This window comes from Caretta caretta, chromosome 6 (assembly GCF_965140235.1).
Source record: "Caretta caretta isolate rCarCar2 chromosome 6, rCarCar1.hap1, whole genome shotgun sequence".
Classification (NCBI taxonomy): domain Eukaryota; kingdom Metazoa; phylum Chordata; order Testudines; family Cheloniidae; genus Caretta; species Caretta caretta.
The window spans coordinates 51,334,598-51,351,005 of record NC_134211.1 but is presented as its reverse complement, the minus strand read 5'-3'; the positions used below and the strand labels follow the sequence as shown (position 1 = coordinate 51,351,005).

Genomic DNA, 16,408 nt, shown 5'->3' with positions numbered 1-16,408 from the left:
CCAGTGTTTTATCCAGGCTAGCTTTAATAACACCAGCAAGTCAGCTTCTATTACTTCCCTTGGGAGACTTCCAGCATCAACACAGATCTCTGTTTAATTCAGGAAATGTTTTTGATGTTCATTATAAATTTAACTTTGCTTAATTTCATCCATTACTTCTGTTCAAACCACCTGAAATTATTCAGTTTATGTGGCCATTTGATCTGATCCTTGTTGGACTATGCCAAACATCTACTAATGAAAAAGTAATGGCCTGGTAGATATCTACCTTGTTGCTGTGGCTTAGGAGAAGGGAGCATATGGGATGGGTTGCAAAGCACAATACTGACTGAGTTGCAAATGTGACTTGTAGAAGTTTGATGTCCAGTTTTTGATCCTTTAAAATATCAGTATCAGAGTCCTGGGTGTCAATACAGCTGCATGAGTAATGAAAAAACAGATGACTGAATATATCAGCAAGCAATTCAATTTGCAGCTATTTATGGGGGTCCTTCATTATGGGCCCCATTCTACAAGGCGCTCTCATTAAAGACAATGGAAGTTGAAGGTATTCGACATCTTGTAGGATTAGGCCTTGTTTGTGAATATTCATATCATTGTAAGTATTCACGGTGGTGTTAGTGACAGCAAAATTTCCACAAATTTACACCAGAGATGCATTATTCACTATTTGCATCTCATTTCCATTATTATCCGCTTGTTATCCACTATCCCTCATTCATATTCTCCTGATTAAAGCGTTTCAGTCATCCAATGACTCAGAGAGTGAAAAATATGCCATGTGACAAATCACATGCCACAAACAGCAAACAGGAAAAGTAAATCTTTCTGCCTCCAGTCCTTAAACAAACTCAAGGCAGGAAATTATTCGTCCAGTCTATCTGATGAAAGCTTATGAGTGAGACATCTGCAGAATTCAGGAACTGTTTGCAAGTGTTACATAAACAAAACAAAAAGTCTTTAAATTGGTAAAATTTTTGATTCAGTGAATACTATTCAGCCAGTGCTAGCTGCCAGTGTTTTGACAGCCTGGATTTTGAACTAGACTAGTTAACAGAACTTTCGGTGAGATGGGAAACTAAGTCTAAGCATCTGACTTAAACAAAGGACAATCCTGCCTTAAATTTTCATTCAATAAGCAGTCTGACCATAATTTGTACTTTCCTGATTCTTTGTTTTTGAAAGCTTTGTGAATATTAAGCTTATGCATAAAAGTACTAACGCAACATCGATGGTGCCTGGGACAGACACTAGCCTTCCATCTTCTTTTACTGTAAAAATGTATCCAGCAGGAAAGTAGCTCATCCGACAAATGTATTGTCTTATCGTGTTTAGGTAAGCTGGTTGTAAATCTGACACCAACCAAAAAAATGCATCTCAGCTTCCATCTTTTAAAGAAAAGGAGGACTTGTGGCACCTTAGAGACTAACCAATTTATTTGAGCATAAGCTTTCGTGAGCTACAGCTCACTTCATCGAGCTTATGCTCAAATAAATTTGTTAGTCTCTAAGGTGCCACAAGTCCTCCTTTTCTTTTTGCGAATACAGACTAACACGGCTGCTACTCTGAAACCTCTCTTTTAAAGAGTGAATGTGCAATTTGCAGCACATCTAAATGGCAGTGTCAACACTACTAAGTAATGGGTGGAATTGTCCTCTAGTTGATTTATTCTGAGAAACAGGAGTAATATGATGGATGACACTTGAATCTTTCTGAAAGTTATGCATATTAGATATTCTAAGGTTTTATTCCTAGGAACAGAATAGCAGATGTGTTCTACAATTGCTCTAGACTGTTCTCAATGGTAGCAGATGACAGAACGAGGAGTAATGGTCTCAAGTTGCAGTGGGGGAGGTTTAGATTGGATATTAGGAAAAACTTTTTCACTAGGAGGGTGGTGAAACACTGGAATGCGTTACCTAGGGAGGTGGTGGAATCTCCTTCCTTAGAGGTTTTTAAGGTCAGGCTTGACAAAGCCCTGGCTGGGATGATTTAACTGGGAATTGGTCCTGCTTCAAGCAGGGGGTTGGACTAGATGACCTTCTGGGGTCCCTTCCAACCCTGATATTCTATGATTCTATGATTCTATTATTCTAATACCTATGAATCTTGAGGTTTATTTACTGCTAGGGCCTGTCTGCATTACAAAAACAACCATGTCTGAAGGCCCAGTTACAACATAGTTCAAAGATAGGTTTCAGAGTAACAGCCGTGTTAGTCTGTATTCACAAAAAGAAAAGGAGTACTTGTGGCACTTTAGAGACTAACCAATTTATTTGAGCATAAGCTTTCGTGAGCTACAGCTCACTTCATCGGATGCATACTGTGGAAACTGCAGAAGACATTATATACCCAGAGACCATGAACCAATACCTCCTCCCACCGCACTCTCCTGCTGGTAATAGCTTATCTAAAGTGATCACTCTCCTTACAATGTGTATGATAATGAAGTTGGGCCATTTCCAGCAGAAATCCAGGTTTTCTCACCTTCCGCCCCCCCCCCACACACAAACTCACTCTCCTGCTGGTAATAGCCCATCCAAAGTGACCACTCTCTTTACAATGTGCATGATAATCAAGGTGGGCCATTTCCAGCACAAATCCAGGTTTTCTCACACACCCACCCCACACACACACACAAACTCACTCTCCTGCTGGTAATAGCTCATCCAAACTGACCACTCTCCTTACAATGTGTATGATAATGAAGGTGGGCCATTTCCAGCATAAATCCAAGTTTAACCAGAACGTCGGGGGGGGGGGGTAGGAAAAAACAAGGGGAAATAGGCTACCTTGCATAATGACTTAGCCACTCCCAGTCTCTATTTAAGCCTAAATTAATAGTATCCAATTTGCAAATGAATTCCAATTCAGCAGTTTCTCGCTGGAGTCTGGATTTGAAGTTTTTTTGTTGTAAGATAGCAACCTTCATGTCTGTAATTGCGTGACCAGAGAGATTGAAGTGTTCTCCGACTGGTTTATGAATGTTATAATTCTTGACATCTGATTTGTGTCCATTTATTCTTTTGCGTAGAGACTGTCCAGTTTGACCAATGTACATGGCAGAGGGGCATTGCTGACACATGATGGCATATATCACATTGGTGGATGTGCAGGTGAACGAGCCTCTGATAGTGTGGCTGATGTGATTAGGCCCTGTGATGGTGTCCCCTGAATAGATATGTGGGCACAGTGGGCAACGGGCTTTGTTGCAAGGATAGGTTCCTGGGTTAGTGGTTCTGTTGTGTGGTATGTGGTTGTTGGTGAGTATTTGCTTCAGGTTGGGGGGCTGTCTGTAGGCAAGGACTGGCCTGTCTCCCAAGATTTGTGAGGGGGGGGGGGTGAGAAAACCTGGATTTGTGCTGGAAATGGCCCACCTTGATTTTCATACACATTGTAAGGAGAGTGGTCACTTTGGATAAGCTATTACCAGCAGGAGAGTGAGTTTGTGTGTGTGGTTTTTGGAGGGGGGCGGGGGTGAGAAAACCTGGATTTGTGCTGGAAATGGCCCACCTTGATTTTCATACACATTGTAAGGAGAGTGGTCACTTTGGATAAGCTATTACCAGCAGGAGAGTGAGTTTGTGTGTGTGGTTTTTGGAGGGGGGCGGGGGGTGAGAAAACCTGGATTTGTGCTGGAAATGGCCCACCTTGATTATCATACACATTGTAAGGAGAGTGATCACTTTAGATAAGCTATTACCAGCAGGAGAGTGTGGTGGGAGGAGGTATTGTTTCATGGTCTCTGTGTATATAATGTCTTCTGCAGTTTCCACAGTATGCATCCGATGAAGTGAGCTGTAGCTCTTGAAAGCTTATGCTCAAATAAATTGGTTAGTCTCTAAGGTGCCACAAGTGCTCCTTTTCTTTTTATAGTTCAAAGAGAATGTTGTGCTGATGGGATCTTACCCTGTTGTAACCATTGCATGCAATCAAGAAAAAGCCTTGGACTTTAGCATGGTTATGAAACACAATTAAGTCCTGCCTACAGATTTTAACCTTATTGTAATGGGGTCAAAGGACAGATGTGTTGTAATCATCTTCATGACAAAATCATAAACTTCCCATAGGTTTTTCACCATTATATAAAATTATCTTTTCTATAAGTTGAATCATCCTATAAAAATTCTATAGCATGGATATGATTCGCTAGTTACTTTTCCATGTAATTTCTATGTTTTCACAATCATATCTATAGAACACTATTACATTTCTATAGAACCCAATTGTTTTCATTATTATTAAATTCCATGGGACTTTTTTACACAGGCAGGTCCCCTTACACCATTATTTTTGTAGTACAGATGGGCCCTTAGAAACAGCACTAAGAAACATTTGGATACAGGTCCAAGTTTGAACTTCCCCAAAGTTTGGGGTATTCAGACCTAGGAGTGTGATTTGGCCCTTAATATAGTGAGTAGGGTGAGCCCCTGCAGCTCAGCTTGAAACCAGACCCGGGTTTGGTTTACATCCATCCTACTTGCTATTTTGAAACATGATTATGTGAATAGTTGTTCTGAAGAAGATATCCAATAGTCTGTGTAAGATCACAATTGATTGCTCTGGGGAATTTTCATTGCTATTGTCTTTTTCAGAGATTCTGTAAATAAGACAACCATTTTGCATTCTCATAATTTATTACAATTGAGTTCCATTTAGCTGCGAGTCCATGTGATTGCAGATAAATTAGCTTGACTATAAGAATGACAGTACATCTTAACCCTTGCTTTTCTTCTTGCAAACATTTCATAAACAAGTGGTAAAGCTAAAATATCTCCACTTTGCTTCCTTAGTATCTGACAGTATCATAAACATGTGATATGGCTGTACAATACTCTTGCCAACAAGATGTCACCTCAAGATGTCTCCTCAAACGGCTTTACCAAACTCATAATCATTTGAAGAGTTTAGAACTTAATTAAAAACCCTTTAAGAGAAAACGACCTTTTTGTTTTCAGAAAGGACAGGCAGACATTTAACACCTGGCAGAATTTCAGATGTCAGGGATTGGCCAAAGCAACCAACCAATCCGTGAAAAGGATACATTCCCTTCAAGAGAACCCCCAAGGTACATGTGGCACCTCACGCCCACCTGTGCTAACTGCCAGTTCACCACAAGAAAGTTCATAGTGGTGGGAATGCCCTTACTTATCACAAGTGCTCATCTCTGTGGTGCAGGGAACTCATCTCGTGAGCCTGTCAAGAATCATTATCAAGGGTTTCCTCATCTTTCATGTGTCACTTGAACTATTGTGAGCTGAATTTTTGCGGTTTGTGAAGCCAACATTTTCAAGTCCTCTCGTCAGCACTCAGCCTCAGTAAATGAACTATGTGCTGATGAGGTCTGCTGGGATCAGAGCAAATGAATCTTTGCCCCAGCCTTTTCAGTTGCCACTCTGCATCCAATACGACAGCTTCAGGGCTGCAGTAGCACCCACAGCTGCTCCACCACAATTCTTTACGCAGGGAGTTTTGACCAGCAGATGTGCATACCTGCACGCAACTGAACTAGCGTTTAGGATCCTTCATGGTGCAGTCTGAAGAGGCTGCAGGCCCCTGGTGAAGTGAAATTGAACAGGTACCATGCTCTGCTTGGCCTTTCCTGCCCTCAGTTGGACTGCAGAATCTGGGCCAAAGTAAAAATCAGGCTATCACTGAGTACTACTAAAATTGAGTGGTAAAAAACATAGTGGGCATTTTTCATCCTACAAGCCAAGTGGATATTTTGACATCCAAGTTGTTGGTTAGTCAAATTGTGCAATACATGGGGTTGTTGGATTTGTGCCATACATGGAATTTGGTTCCATGTTGATTTCTATACCACAAAGGTTTGGCTCTGAGCCCAAATCTGAACCTCTTCAACAACCTGTCACTATTTCTGAGTAATGTAGGGACTTCTAAAAAAAATTCCAAAGTGTACATAAGGCCCAATGTTGCCCTAGGTTTTCCCAATCCTCATATAGATAGGTTAGATTAAAAGACTTTAAAAGAAATGGGAATTATTTGTATGTGTGTGTGTTAGCACCACTTGCAAGCAAGTTATCCTCTTAAAAAAGTATTAATCTATATTATAATTAACACTAACTTGACTTGGGAAAATAACTGCTCTAAACATGATTTGAAAATGCATTAGATTTCTTTGTTCTGAAGTGTCTGCAGTTAGAGAAGGAGTGCAAGAGGACTTCGTGTTGAAACTAACAAATGAACGATTTAAGCTCCGTTTTCTACATTTTCCCCCTATAGTTTCTGCATTCTGATGAATCCTCCAAGATCTGTGAGATTTGCATTTCAAAATCCTGGTCATTTTGGGAGGGGGGCATACCCCACCCTCAAGGAACAATCCAGAGAAAAAATCCTCAAGGGGGAACCTTGAACTGTTTCTTGTGTGGATTTTTGCCATGTACAGGAGAACTGATTTTGGAGGAGAGGAAAATTAATTTAGTACAATTGGCTGCAAATAAAAAGTGTGTGTGTGTGTGTGTGTGTGTGTGTGCACGCACGCGTTAGGTCATTCTCTCCCCTTCTCCCCCCAGGCCAAATTCTAAATACTGGGTGGGGAGGAAGGAATCTATCAGTCAGGCCCCAAAGTCTTATTATGCCGACAATTAAACAATACCAGATATATATCTATATATGTATTAATATCAACTGAAGAAAGACTTGATGAATAATTACAGGATAGGAAATATGGTTTCCCAGCAGCAGATAAGCAATGAAATGGTACATTAACAACTGAGTCACATCTAAGCAGGTCAATAAAATGAACTGACCAGCAAGTCTAACTTACTCTGCCTGTTCTCCATTATGATATTTATCTCTATAAGCAAAGGGAAAAAGGAAAATTCACGAGAGGCCTAAGTGAAGTATCCCACCTCTCTGCACAAGATGAATGTTGCACCAGAGTTTAACAATTGTTCAGCATTAACCAAAGAGGTGTATTTCTTTATCCCAAACTGAACCATGTAATGATCAGTCTGAATGACAGTGTATAGAACATACCTACCTGAGCAGTAGGTAAGAGAAGTGTATCTATCTGAAAGAAAGGGAAGGGAGTCATTAACTTCATCCCTAGTGTAGAAGACACAACTGTTAATGGGGTCAATAGTAGATGTGCTTACATTTACCAGGGCTAGATTTGGCTACTGAGTCATTATGTCAAGCTTCAGAGGGGTAGCCATGTTTGCTGCTTTTACAGATCCAGACTGAGAGTCCTGTGGCACCTTATAGACTAACAGATGTATTGGAGCGTGAGCTTTCGTGGGTGAATACCCACTTCGTCAGATGAATGTAGTGGAAATTTCCAGAAAATGTATACCTGCCTCTGGAAATTTCCACTACATGCATCCGACGAAGTGGGTATTCACCCACGAAAGCTCATGCTCTAATACGTCTGTTAGTCTATAAGGTGCCACAGGACTCTTTGCCGCTAAGTCATTATGCAACTTTGACCAAGTTTTGTCACTGACCTCAATGGAAATAGAATTGACCCTTAACTTCGCTGTGCCTGAGTTTACCCTTCTGGAAAATAGGGCAACGAATGCAATGAAACCCGGCCTAAACAAATCACCCCATGGACCTGCAAAACTGTTTCCTAATAGTGTTGGTTCTTCAGCTGGGCGTTGAACAAAGTCTGGAGACTATGGGGATGTTTTACAGTGGTCTCTTAAACAGAGAGTTGCCTACTGAGGTCATTCAGCTTCACTGAACTTACATCACAGGGATGCAGTGAGCCATAGTTAATGTTTTTTAAGGGAGGCCTGGATGTCTTAATACACTGGATCTCAACCTTTTCTATAACAATGCCCTTCCAGGTCCCCCTTCTCATCCAGCTGAAATCTAGCCATGGCTCCCCCCGCTCCCATTTTATACACAGGGCTCTGTACCTGGTGAAACAAAATGAATTAAGGAGTGTTTTCAGTCCATTTTTACCACAACTTTAGCATAGCTTTAAAGACAGTTTTTTAAAATGTTCTCATGTTCTCCCACCATGTTGGGTCTATACCTTTTACCTTCTCTACCTAGCCTATCTTAGGGTTTTATACAACTGCCTATATGCATAGTATCTGAGCACTCTCTTCTTCCTTTCCCCTGTTTATTAACCCTACCTCAAATGATGTCGTCTAATCAATCAAAACAAAAAATATCCTGCTGTCAGTGGTGCCTGTTTATAATTTGCCATATAATTGAAACAAATCATTTCCTTTGGAACGAGGATGCCATTTTTTGACTCATGGAAACTGTTGGCTTTGGAGCAGCCATCCAGCCTTATGGATTTCATTCAAAGTGTTTAAACAGCATGTTGTTCAAACCCAAAGCTATCTACCCAGGCATTCTTACCACACCCATTGCTGTAATCTTATATCGCAAAGTTAATGGTATTATGCCAAAGATGAATTGTTGGTCCACAAACTAAAGTTAATGGAGTTATGCCAGGATGTACCTGACCCATTATGGACCAGGTGTTGGTACTTTTGCTCATGCAAATGGCCCCAATGGCTGAAGGAAAGCAAGAAGGATTGAGTCCTACATATCTCATGACTCTCCATGTAAGAGCAAGCATTTTCCCCAGGGCCTTTGGCCACATGTTCTCCTTCCCTCACATGCTATGCAGCATGTTGTATGCACTTTCACTCTCCACCCCACAGGCTGCTGCATTTCAGTGATGCTGAATGTATATCATATGATGAAAAACCTTGGGACCATTTCCTATATAAATGTATGAAATTTCCATATTTACAGACTAAATTTTATTCGTCAAGTTAGGTAATGGGTGAAATCACTGCTTTTCTGCTTCTCCTGCCCTGAAGACTTTTTTGTGACCAAAAAAAAGAGACATTACTGTGATTTTTCAGGAATTATACACACTTAATTCAAACTCAGGTTAGGAAAAAACACTGAAAAAATAGGAATATTACTAGTCTGAAGAACTGAAATCACACAGGTCTCAAAATTCTTCCTGGGTTGGATCATTGGTCTACAGTTCTGTATCTTTACACTTTATAATGCTAGAAAAAGAGACTAAAGGCTGAATGCTCAGTTGCCACAAGCTCGTGTTTACACTCCTGAGGGAGCCAGGCAAAAACGGCTCTGAGACAGCACTGGGCTGGTTGGGAGCTGAAGCCAGCACAAAATGTAGTTGGAGCAGCCATAGAGCTGCTCTAATTTACACCAGCTTATACTGACCCGCTAAGGAGTCATTATTCTAGCACTGTGAGCATTATATGCTACTCAAGGATTTTTCTTCACCCCAGGAATTCCTAGCTGCCTTTTAAGGCACCATTCCTGTTGCTTTGTGCTGCCAGAGAACAACAAAGCAAGTGGAACTGGGGCTGAGAACCAGGGCTTAAGTCTTTCAAAACCCACTGATCTATGTAGGAATTGTATGCATATAGGAACAAATCCAGATCAGAGCATCCAGTATGAGTACCTAGGAAAGTGGTTCTAGGGATATGTAAAGGGGGCAGAGAGAGAGGAATCTACCCTCCAGGCTGTGGAGCTGCTATGCTTAGACTGTACGCTCTTTGGAGCAAGGACCATCTGTTTGTTCTGTGTTTGAACAGCACCTAGTACAATGGGGTCCTGATCTATGATTAGGGCTCCTAAGCACTACAGTAATACAAATAATGAATAATAATACTACGTAGAGGCTACTTCAGCCCCATGCTGCACAGGGTATATGAACATCCCACAGGTTCTATGACAGGCCCACACTGGCTCTATTGCAAAAGAGCCCCTCTATGATGGCAGAAGAAGGAGCTGGATTTTCCCCTTAAAAATATTTTTCCAGCTGAATAACAGAATGCCCAGCAAGGTACGTCAGCTTCAGTCTTCACATCCTGGTGACTTGAGGCCAAGCCTTACTTTTTTCTGTACAGACAAGTTTATAATGGCTTTCATCTCAGCCTCAGAGAACTTGGGGGTCAATGCCACACTGTCATAGTCAAATTCTTCATCAAGGGAGAACAGCTGAACTTCATCCCCACATAGCTGCAACAGGGAAAAATATAGAAATATAAATAAAACAGCAGCAAGTAACGATAAAGAAGCTCAAAACATAAACACCTGGTTAATATTTAATTAAACTATTTTTAGACTCCAGCACTCTCAGCTGATTAAGCTGTTTTTAAGTAAAAGAATAAATTCAATTATTCAATTTGACCTAATTTAAGCCATTTAATGTGCCCCATTTGTACCATACTGTATTGGAACGAATATCATTAACTAATTTTTGCTGAAGGCAAGGAATCAAAAAACCTCCCTTGCATACAACTATTACATTTCCACCACTTGTACCAGCAGGGTTGTGAGGATATGGAAAAAATATGTAGAGCTATATGTTAAGTTGCAAGGATAGGTCCCACAACTTTAAGATTTTGGCTAGTTTTATGTGCTGTTTACTCAACTGATACTACATTTTGTAGCAATGGGAATGCCTATAAGGAGCAAAGAAGCATAATCAATTTTCAGTTATTAAAACACTGCAAGGCCTGTTTCCTTTAACCGAAGAAGTTGCTTGCAGAGGTGTGCAGTGGGTTATTTTGGTTGATGGGAAGTACAGTATTGCAGAATTAGTCAATATTGGCTCAGCTGACATATGTTGCACTGAATATTTTAAATTATAAATGTGTTTTGAAAAGACTTTAGTTGGCACAATTTATAAATAGGATAAGTAAATAAATCATAATATTTTAAAGGCTGCATATTAATAAGGACAAGCAGAGGGACCATAGCATAAAATGTTTTCAATAAGACATTAGATAAATTAATCCTAGAAATTACAGATGGGAACATCTTGTTAGCACATCTTTTACATCCTCCCTGTTCTCCACCAGTACAGGACTGGTCCCTGTGCTTTGCCCAATTTACCATAATATTTCTATGGGTAGGTCTACATTGCACTCTAAACCTGGGTGTGCTGGACCTAGGTTTAGAATCATAGAATCATAGAATATCAGGGTTGGAAGGGACCGCAGAAGGTCATCTAGTCCAACCCCCTGCTCGAAGCAGGACCAATTCCCAGTTAAATCATCCCAGCCTGGGCTTTGTCAAGCCTGACCTTAAAAACCTCTAAGGAAGGAGATTCTACCACCTCCCTAGGTAACGCATTCCAGTGTTTCACCACCCTCTTAGTGAAAAAGTTTTTCCTAATATCCAATCTAAACCTCCCCCACTGCAACTTGAGACCATTACTCCTCGTTCTGTCATCTGCTACCATTGAGAACAGTCTAGAGCCATCCTCTTTGGAACCCCCTTTCAGGTAGTTGAAAGCAGCTATCAAATCCCCCCTCATTCTTCTCTTCTGCAAGCTAAACAATCCCAGCTCCCTCAGCCTCTCCTCATAAGTCATGTGTTCCAGACCCCTAATCATTTTTGTTGCCCTTCGCTGGACTCTCTCCAATTTATCCACATCCTTCTTGAAGTGTGGGGCCCAAAACTGGACACAGTACTCCAGATGAGGCCTCACCAATGTCGAATAGAGGGGAACGATCACGTCCCTCGATCTGCTCGCTATGCCCCTACTTATACATCCCAAAATGCCATTGGCCTTCTTGGCAACAAGGGCACACTGCTGACTCATATCCAGCTTCTCGTCCACTGTCACCCCTAGGTCCTTTTCCGCAGAACTGCTGCCTAGCCATTCGGTCCCTAGTCTGTAGCTGTGCATTGGGTTCTTCCGTCCTAAGTGCAGGACCCTGCACTTATCCTTATTGAATCTCATCAGATTTCTTTTGGCCCAATCCTCCAATTTGTCTAGGTCCTTCTGTATCCTATCCCTCCCCTCCAGCGTATCTACCACTCCTCCCAGTTTAGTATCATCCGCAAATTTGCTGAGAGTGCAATCCACACCATCCTCCAGATCATTTATGAAGATATTGAACAAAACCGGCCCCAGGACCAACCCCTGGGGCACTCCACTTGACACTGGCTGCCAACTAGACATGGAGCCATTGATCACTACCCGTTGAGCCCGACAATCTAGCCAGCTTTCTACCCACCTTATAGTGCATTCATCCAGCCCATACTTCCTTAACTTGCTGACAAGTTTATAGTTGCTGGACCTGGGTCTCACAGTTATGCTAATATGTCCATACTGTGAAGACCTTCTGACTCGAAGGTCACACAACTTCTGACTCGAGTCTGTGGTTCAAGCTGCATCCACACTGCTAAATGACAGGGCTTGGACCCAAGTCACAGTGGGACTCAGGCTCTGATCCACCCAACTAGCAGGGCCCTAGGACTCAGGACCTGAGTGCTTGCTGACCCAAATCAGACTGATTTATGTGTGGACAGAAGTGGGGCTTGGGCTCCAACCTGAGTCAGAGCCCAGCTTCAGTATACAGTGTAGACACACCCTATGGGGCTTCAATAATCATAGACAATTCATTATTAGGAAGATGTTTTTTCTTGGCAGCAAGAAATCTATGCTACAAAGTGCTGAAAACTCCAGCCCCACGCCAGCAAAGCGTTTAAGCACATGAATAGCCTCATTGACTTCAGTGGGATTAACCACATGCTTGACAATAAGCATGTTTAAAGTTAAGCACATGCTTAGGTGCTGTGCTGGATAAGATCATTTTGCAAGATTGAGCCCCAAATGCTTTGCATGTGATGGGACACTTCAGAATTCACAAAAATCAGCATGTTACACCCACTTGAGTGCAAAACAGAGAAAAGATGTGTGCATTAATCTCCTGAGCACCTTCGAAAATCTCCGCCTAGACTTGTTTTGCTCTGTTTTCCACTTGAGTTTGTGTAACATGCAGCTTTGTGCCAGATTCTCAACATCTTACTATTTACACACTGGGGTTGAGATTTTTTCATCAATTAGTAAAACCTTGGATTGTTCAAGGGAGGGGAGGCCAGATGGTGTAACGAGGGGCAATGCAACAAAATTAATGGGAAAATGTGAGTGGAATATCAGGAACAATTTCCTGAGCATGAGCTGTTATACTGCCCACTATTCTCCAATGAGGACTGCCCCATCTCTTGAGTCAGTTTAAATAAGACCAGCCAACGCACTGGAGAACAATTTTGTACTGGCAGGAGGGTGGACCAGATGACCCCACTGTCATAGATCTTTCCTATTTCTAATTCCTGTGATACTATTATTAACTTTTGTCACTGGCACTTTCATGACAGAAACTCTGGTCTCAACAATGACCTTGGCAGAAGTAGTAAAATGTAACTTGAAGCAGGCACACATAGGTTTTCTATTATAATCCACCTATTTCTCCTCAAACAAGTTCATTAAATTGTAGTCTATGGAAGGAAATGTCTAGCCTTTACTTTAGATCTCTTACGGTACAGAATCCTGGTGCAGAAGTGTTCTCCCACCTCTCTCCCCCCATATTCCCTTGAAGTTTTCAGGACCACCTAAATTGATGACCTTTTGAATCTGTTTTCTGCCTTCTGGGATGAAAATTGATTTTGATTATTGTGGCATTTAAAGATCTTACATCAATGTTTTTGCAGGATGAGCAGCTTTTCAAGCTGCAGAAGTGAAAGCAGGCATGGAAGCTGGTGTGAGAAAACTGTGCTAAGAATTCCATGTCATAGCATGGTTTCAGAGGAACAGCCGTGTTAGTCTGTATTCGCAAAAAGAAAAGGAGTACTTGTGGCACCTTAGAGACTAACCAATTTATTTGAGCATGAGCTTTCGTGAGCTACAGCTCACTTCATCAGATGTATACCGTGAAAACTGCAGCAGACTTTATATACACACAGAGAATATGAAACAATACCTCCTCCCACCCCACTGTCCTGCTGGTAATAGCTTATCTAAAGTGATCAACAGGTGGGCCATTTCCAGCACAAATCCAGGTTTTCTCACCCTCCACCCCCCCACACAAATTCACTCTCCTGCTGGTGATAGCCCATCCAAAGTGACAACTCTTTACATAATCAAGTCGGGCTATTTCCTGCATAGATCAAGGTTTTCTCACATCCCCCCCACCCCCATACACACACAAACTCACTCTCCTGCTGGTAATAGCTCATCTAAACTGACCACTCTCCAAGTTTAAATCCAAGTTAAACCAGAACATCGGGGGGGGGGGGGGAGGGGGGGGGGGGGGGGGGGGAGGTAGGAAAAAACAAGAGGAAACAGGCTACCTTGCATAATGACTTAGCCACTCCCAGTCTCTATTTAAGCCTAAATTAATAGTATCCAATTTGCAAATGAATTCCAATTCAGCAGTTTCTCGCTGGAGTCTGGATTTGAAGTTTTTTTGTTTTAAGATAGCGACCTTCATGTCTGTGATTGCGTGACCAGAGAGATTGAAGTGTTCTCCGACTGGTTTATGAATGTTATAATTCTTGACATCTGATTTGTGTCCATTTATTCTTTTACGTAGAGACTGTCCAGTTTGACCAATGTACATGGCAGAGGGGCATTGCTGGCACATGATGGCATATATCACATTGGTGGATGTGCAGGTGAACGAGCCTCTGATAGTGTGGCTGATGTTATTAGGCCCTGTGATGGTGTCCCCTGAATAGATATGTGGGCACAATTGGCAACGGGCTTTGTTGCAAGGATAAGTTCCTGGGTTAGTGGTTCTGTTGTGTGGTATGTGGTTGTTGGTGAGTATTTGCTTCAGGTTGCGGGGCTGTCTGTATGCAAGGACTGGCCTGTCTCCCAAGACTTGTGAGAGTGTTGGGTCATCCTTTAGGATAGGTTGTAGATCCTTAATAATGCGTTGGAGGCCCGTTGCCAATTGTGCCCACATATCTATTCAGGGGACACCATCACAGGGCCTAATAACATCAGCCACACTATCAGAGGCTCGTTCACCTGCACATCCACCAATGTGATATATGCCATCATGTGCCAGCAATGCCCCTCTGCCATGTACATTGGTCAAACTGGACAGTCTCTACGTAAAAGAATAAATGGACACAAATCAGATGTCAAGAATTATAACATTCATAAACCAGTCGGAGAACACTTCAATCTCTCTGGTCACGCAATCACAGACATGAAGGTCGCTATCTTAAAACAAAAAAACTTCAAATCCAGACTCCAGCGAGAAACTGCTGAATTGGAATTCATTTGCAAATTGGATACTATTAATTTAGGCTTAAATAGAGACTGGGAGTGGCTAAGTCATTATGCAAGGTAGCCTGTTTCCTCTTGTTTTTTCCTACCCCCCCCCCCCCCAGATGTTCTGGTTTAACTTGGATTTAAACCTGGAGAGTGGTCAGTTTAGATGAGCTATTACCAGCAGGAGAGTGAGTTTGTGTGTGTATGGGGGTGGGGGGGATGTGAGAAAACCTTGATCTATGCAGGAAATAGCCCGACTTGATTATGTAAAGAGTTGTCACTTTGGATGGGCTAGCACCAGCAGGAGAGTGTATTTGTGTGGGGGGGTGGAGGGTGAGAAAACCTGGATTTGTGCTGGAAATGGCCCACCTGTTGATCACTTTAGATAAGCTATTACCAGCAGGACAGTGGGGTGGGAGGAGGTATTGTTTCATGATTTCTGTGTGTATATAAAGTCTGCTGCAGTTTCCAGGGTAAACATCTGATGAAGTGAGCTGTAGCTCACGAAAGCTCATGCTCAAATAAATTGGTTAGTCTCTAAGGTGCCACAAGTACTCCTTTTCTTTTTACTGACCATACTCTACATTTGATTTTAGTCACAAGGCTAAGAAGCAATCATGATGATTTTAATGAGGTTTTTTTGATCGTGCAGAGCTAATAATGCAGCAATGTGTGTCCCCTCATTATCTTGAAGCATGACTGTTTTTTTCTTTTGTTTTGTTTTGGTGGAGGGGATGGCTTACAATCAAAAATATTTACCCTCCAGTTTGCAAAATCTGCAGGAAAAAAACCAAAGGAAATGCACAACATTAAATATGTGGGAGTAGAATCTTCCAGGTCTCAATGAGTCTGACTAGCATTAAACTTAGATGTAAGTCTCTTTGGAAGAATTAGAATGCTTTCCCTTCTCTTTTTGGATGCACTTTCAGAAGTTCAATTTCTATATTTCTGTTCTATGCAAATGGCTTAAATTTCATCAACCTTCTGGTGCTGAACAGACTTAGAGTTAGGAAATAAGAGTCTGATCCTGCACGTGAGTCATCCCACTGACTTCAGTAAGGAATACTCACATGAGTAAGGGTCTGCAGGATCCGATTTCGGATCTGCAGCAGGTCAGTAACTGTGGCTCCGCTGCAAGAATTAGTGTTGCCGCCAAAAAGCTTGTTCTCTGCAGAAGCTAAAACTACTGACTCTAGATATGAACGGACCGCACGAATGGTAGTTATATGTCTTTATTTGTTTAATTTCCATTCATCAGTTGTACCTGTCTACTTCCTGAAACTCTTTCTATTGATTTAAGTGTGCTTTGGGTCAAACCTTAGGTGCAGAATGGTATACCCATGGTTTTTTATAAATAACATTCAA

At 41.8% G+C, this 16,408-nt stretch overlaps 1 protein-coding gene and 1 long non-coding RNA gene across 7 annotated transcripts in view; one reads left to right on the top strand and one right to left on the bottom strand.

Moving 5' to 3' along the window:
- Positions 1-16,408, top strand: part of LOC142072527 (uncharacterized) — a 30,162-nt gene that overhangs the window by 4,545 nt on the left and 9,209 nt on the right. The window lies entirely within an intron of this gene.
- Positions 8,733-16,408, bottom strand: part of IFTAP (intraflagellar transport associated protein) — a 60,647-nt gene continuing 52,971 nt past the window's right edge. For all 6 annotated transcript variants that reach the window (XM_048853730.2, XM_048853733.2, XM_048853731.2 and 3 more), the window contains one exon: positions 8,733-9,987. In XM_048853730.2, the coding sequence (XP_048709687.1) occupies positions 9,823-9,987 (165 nt within the window). In that variant the 3' untranslated portion in view covers positions 8,733-9,822. The remainder of the gene's footprint in view (positions 9,988-16,408) is intronic.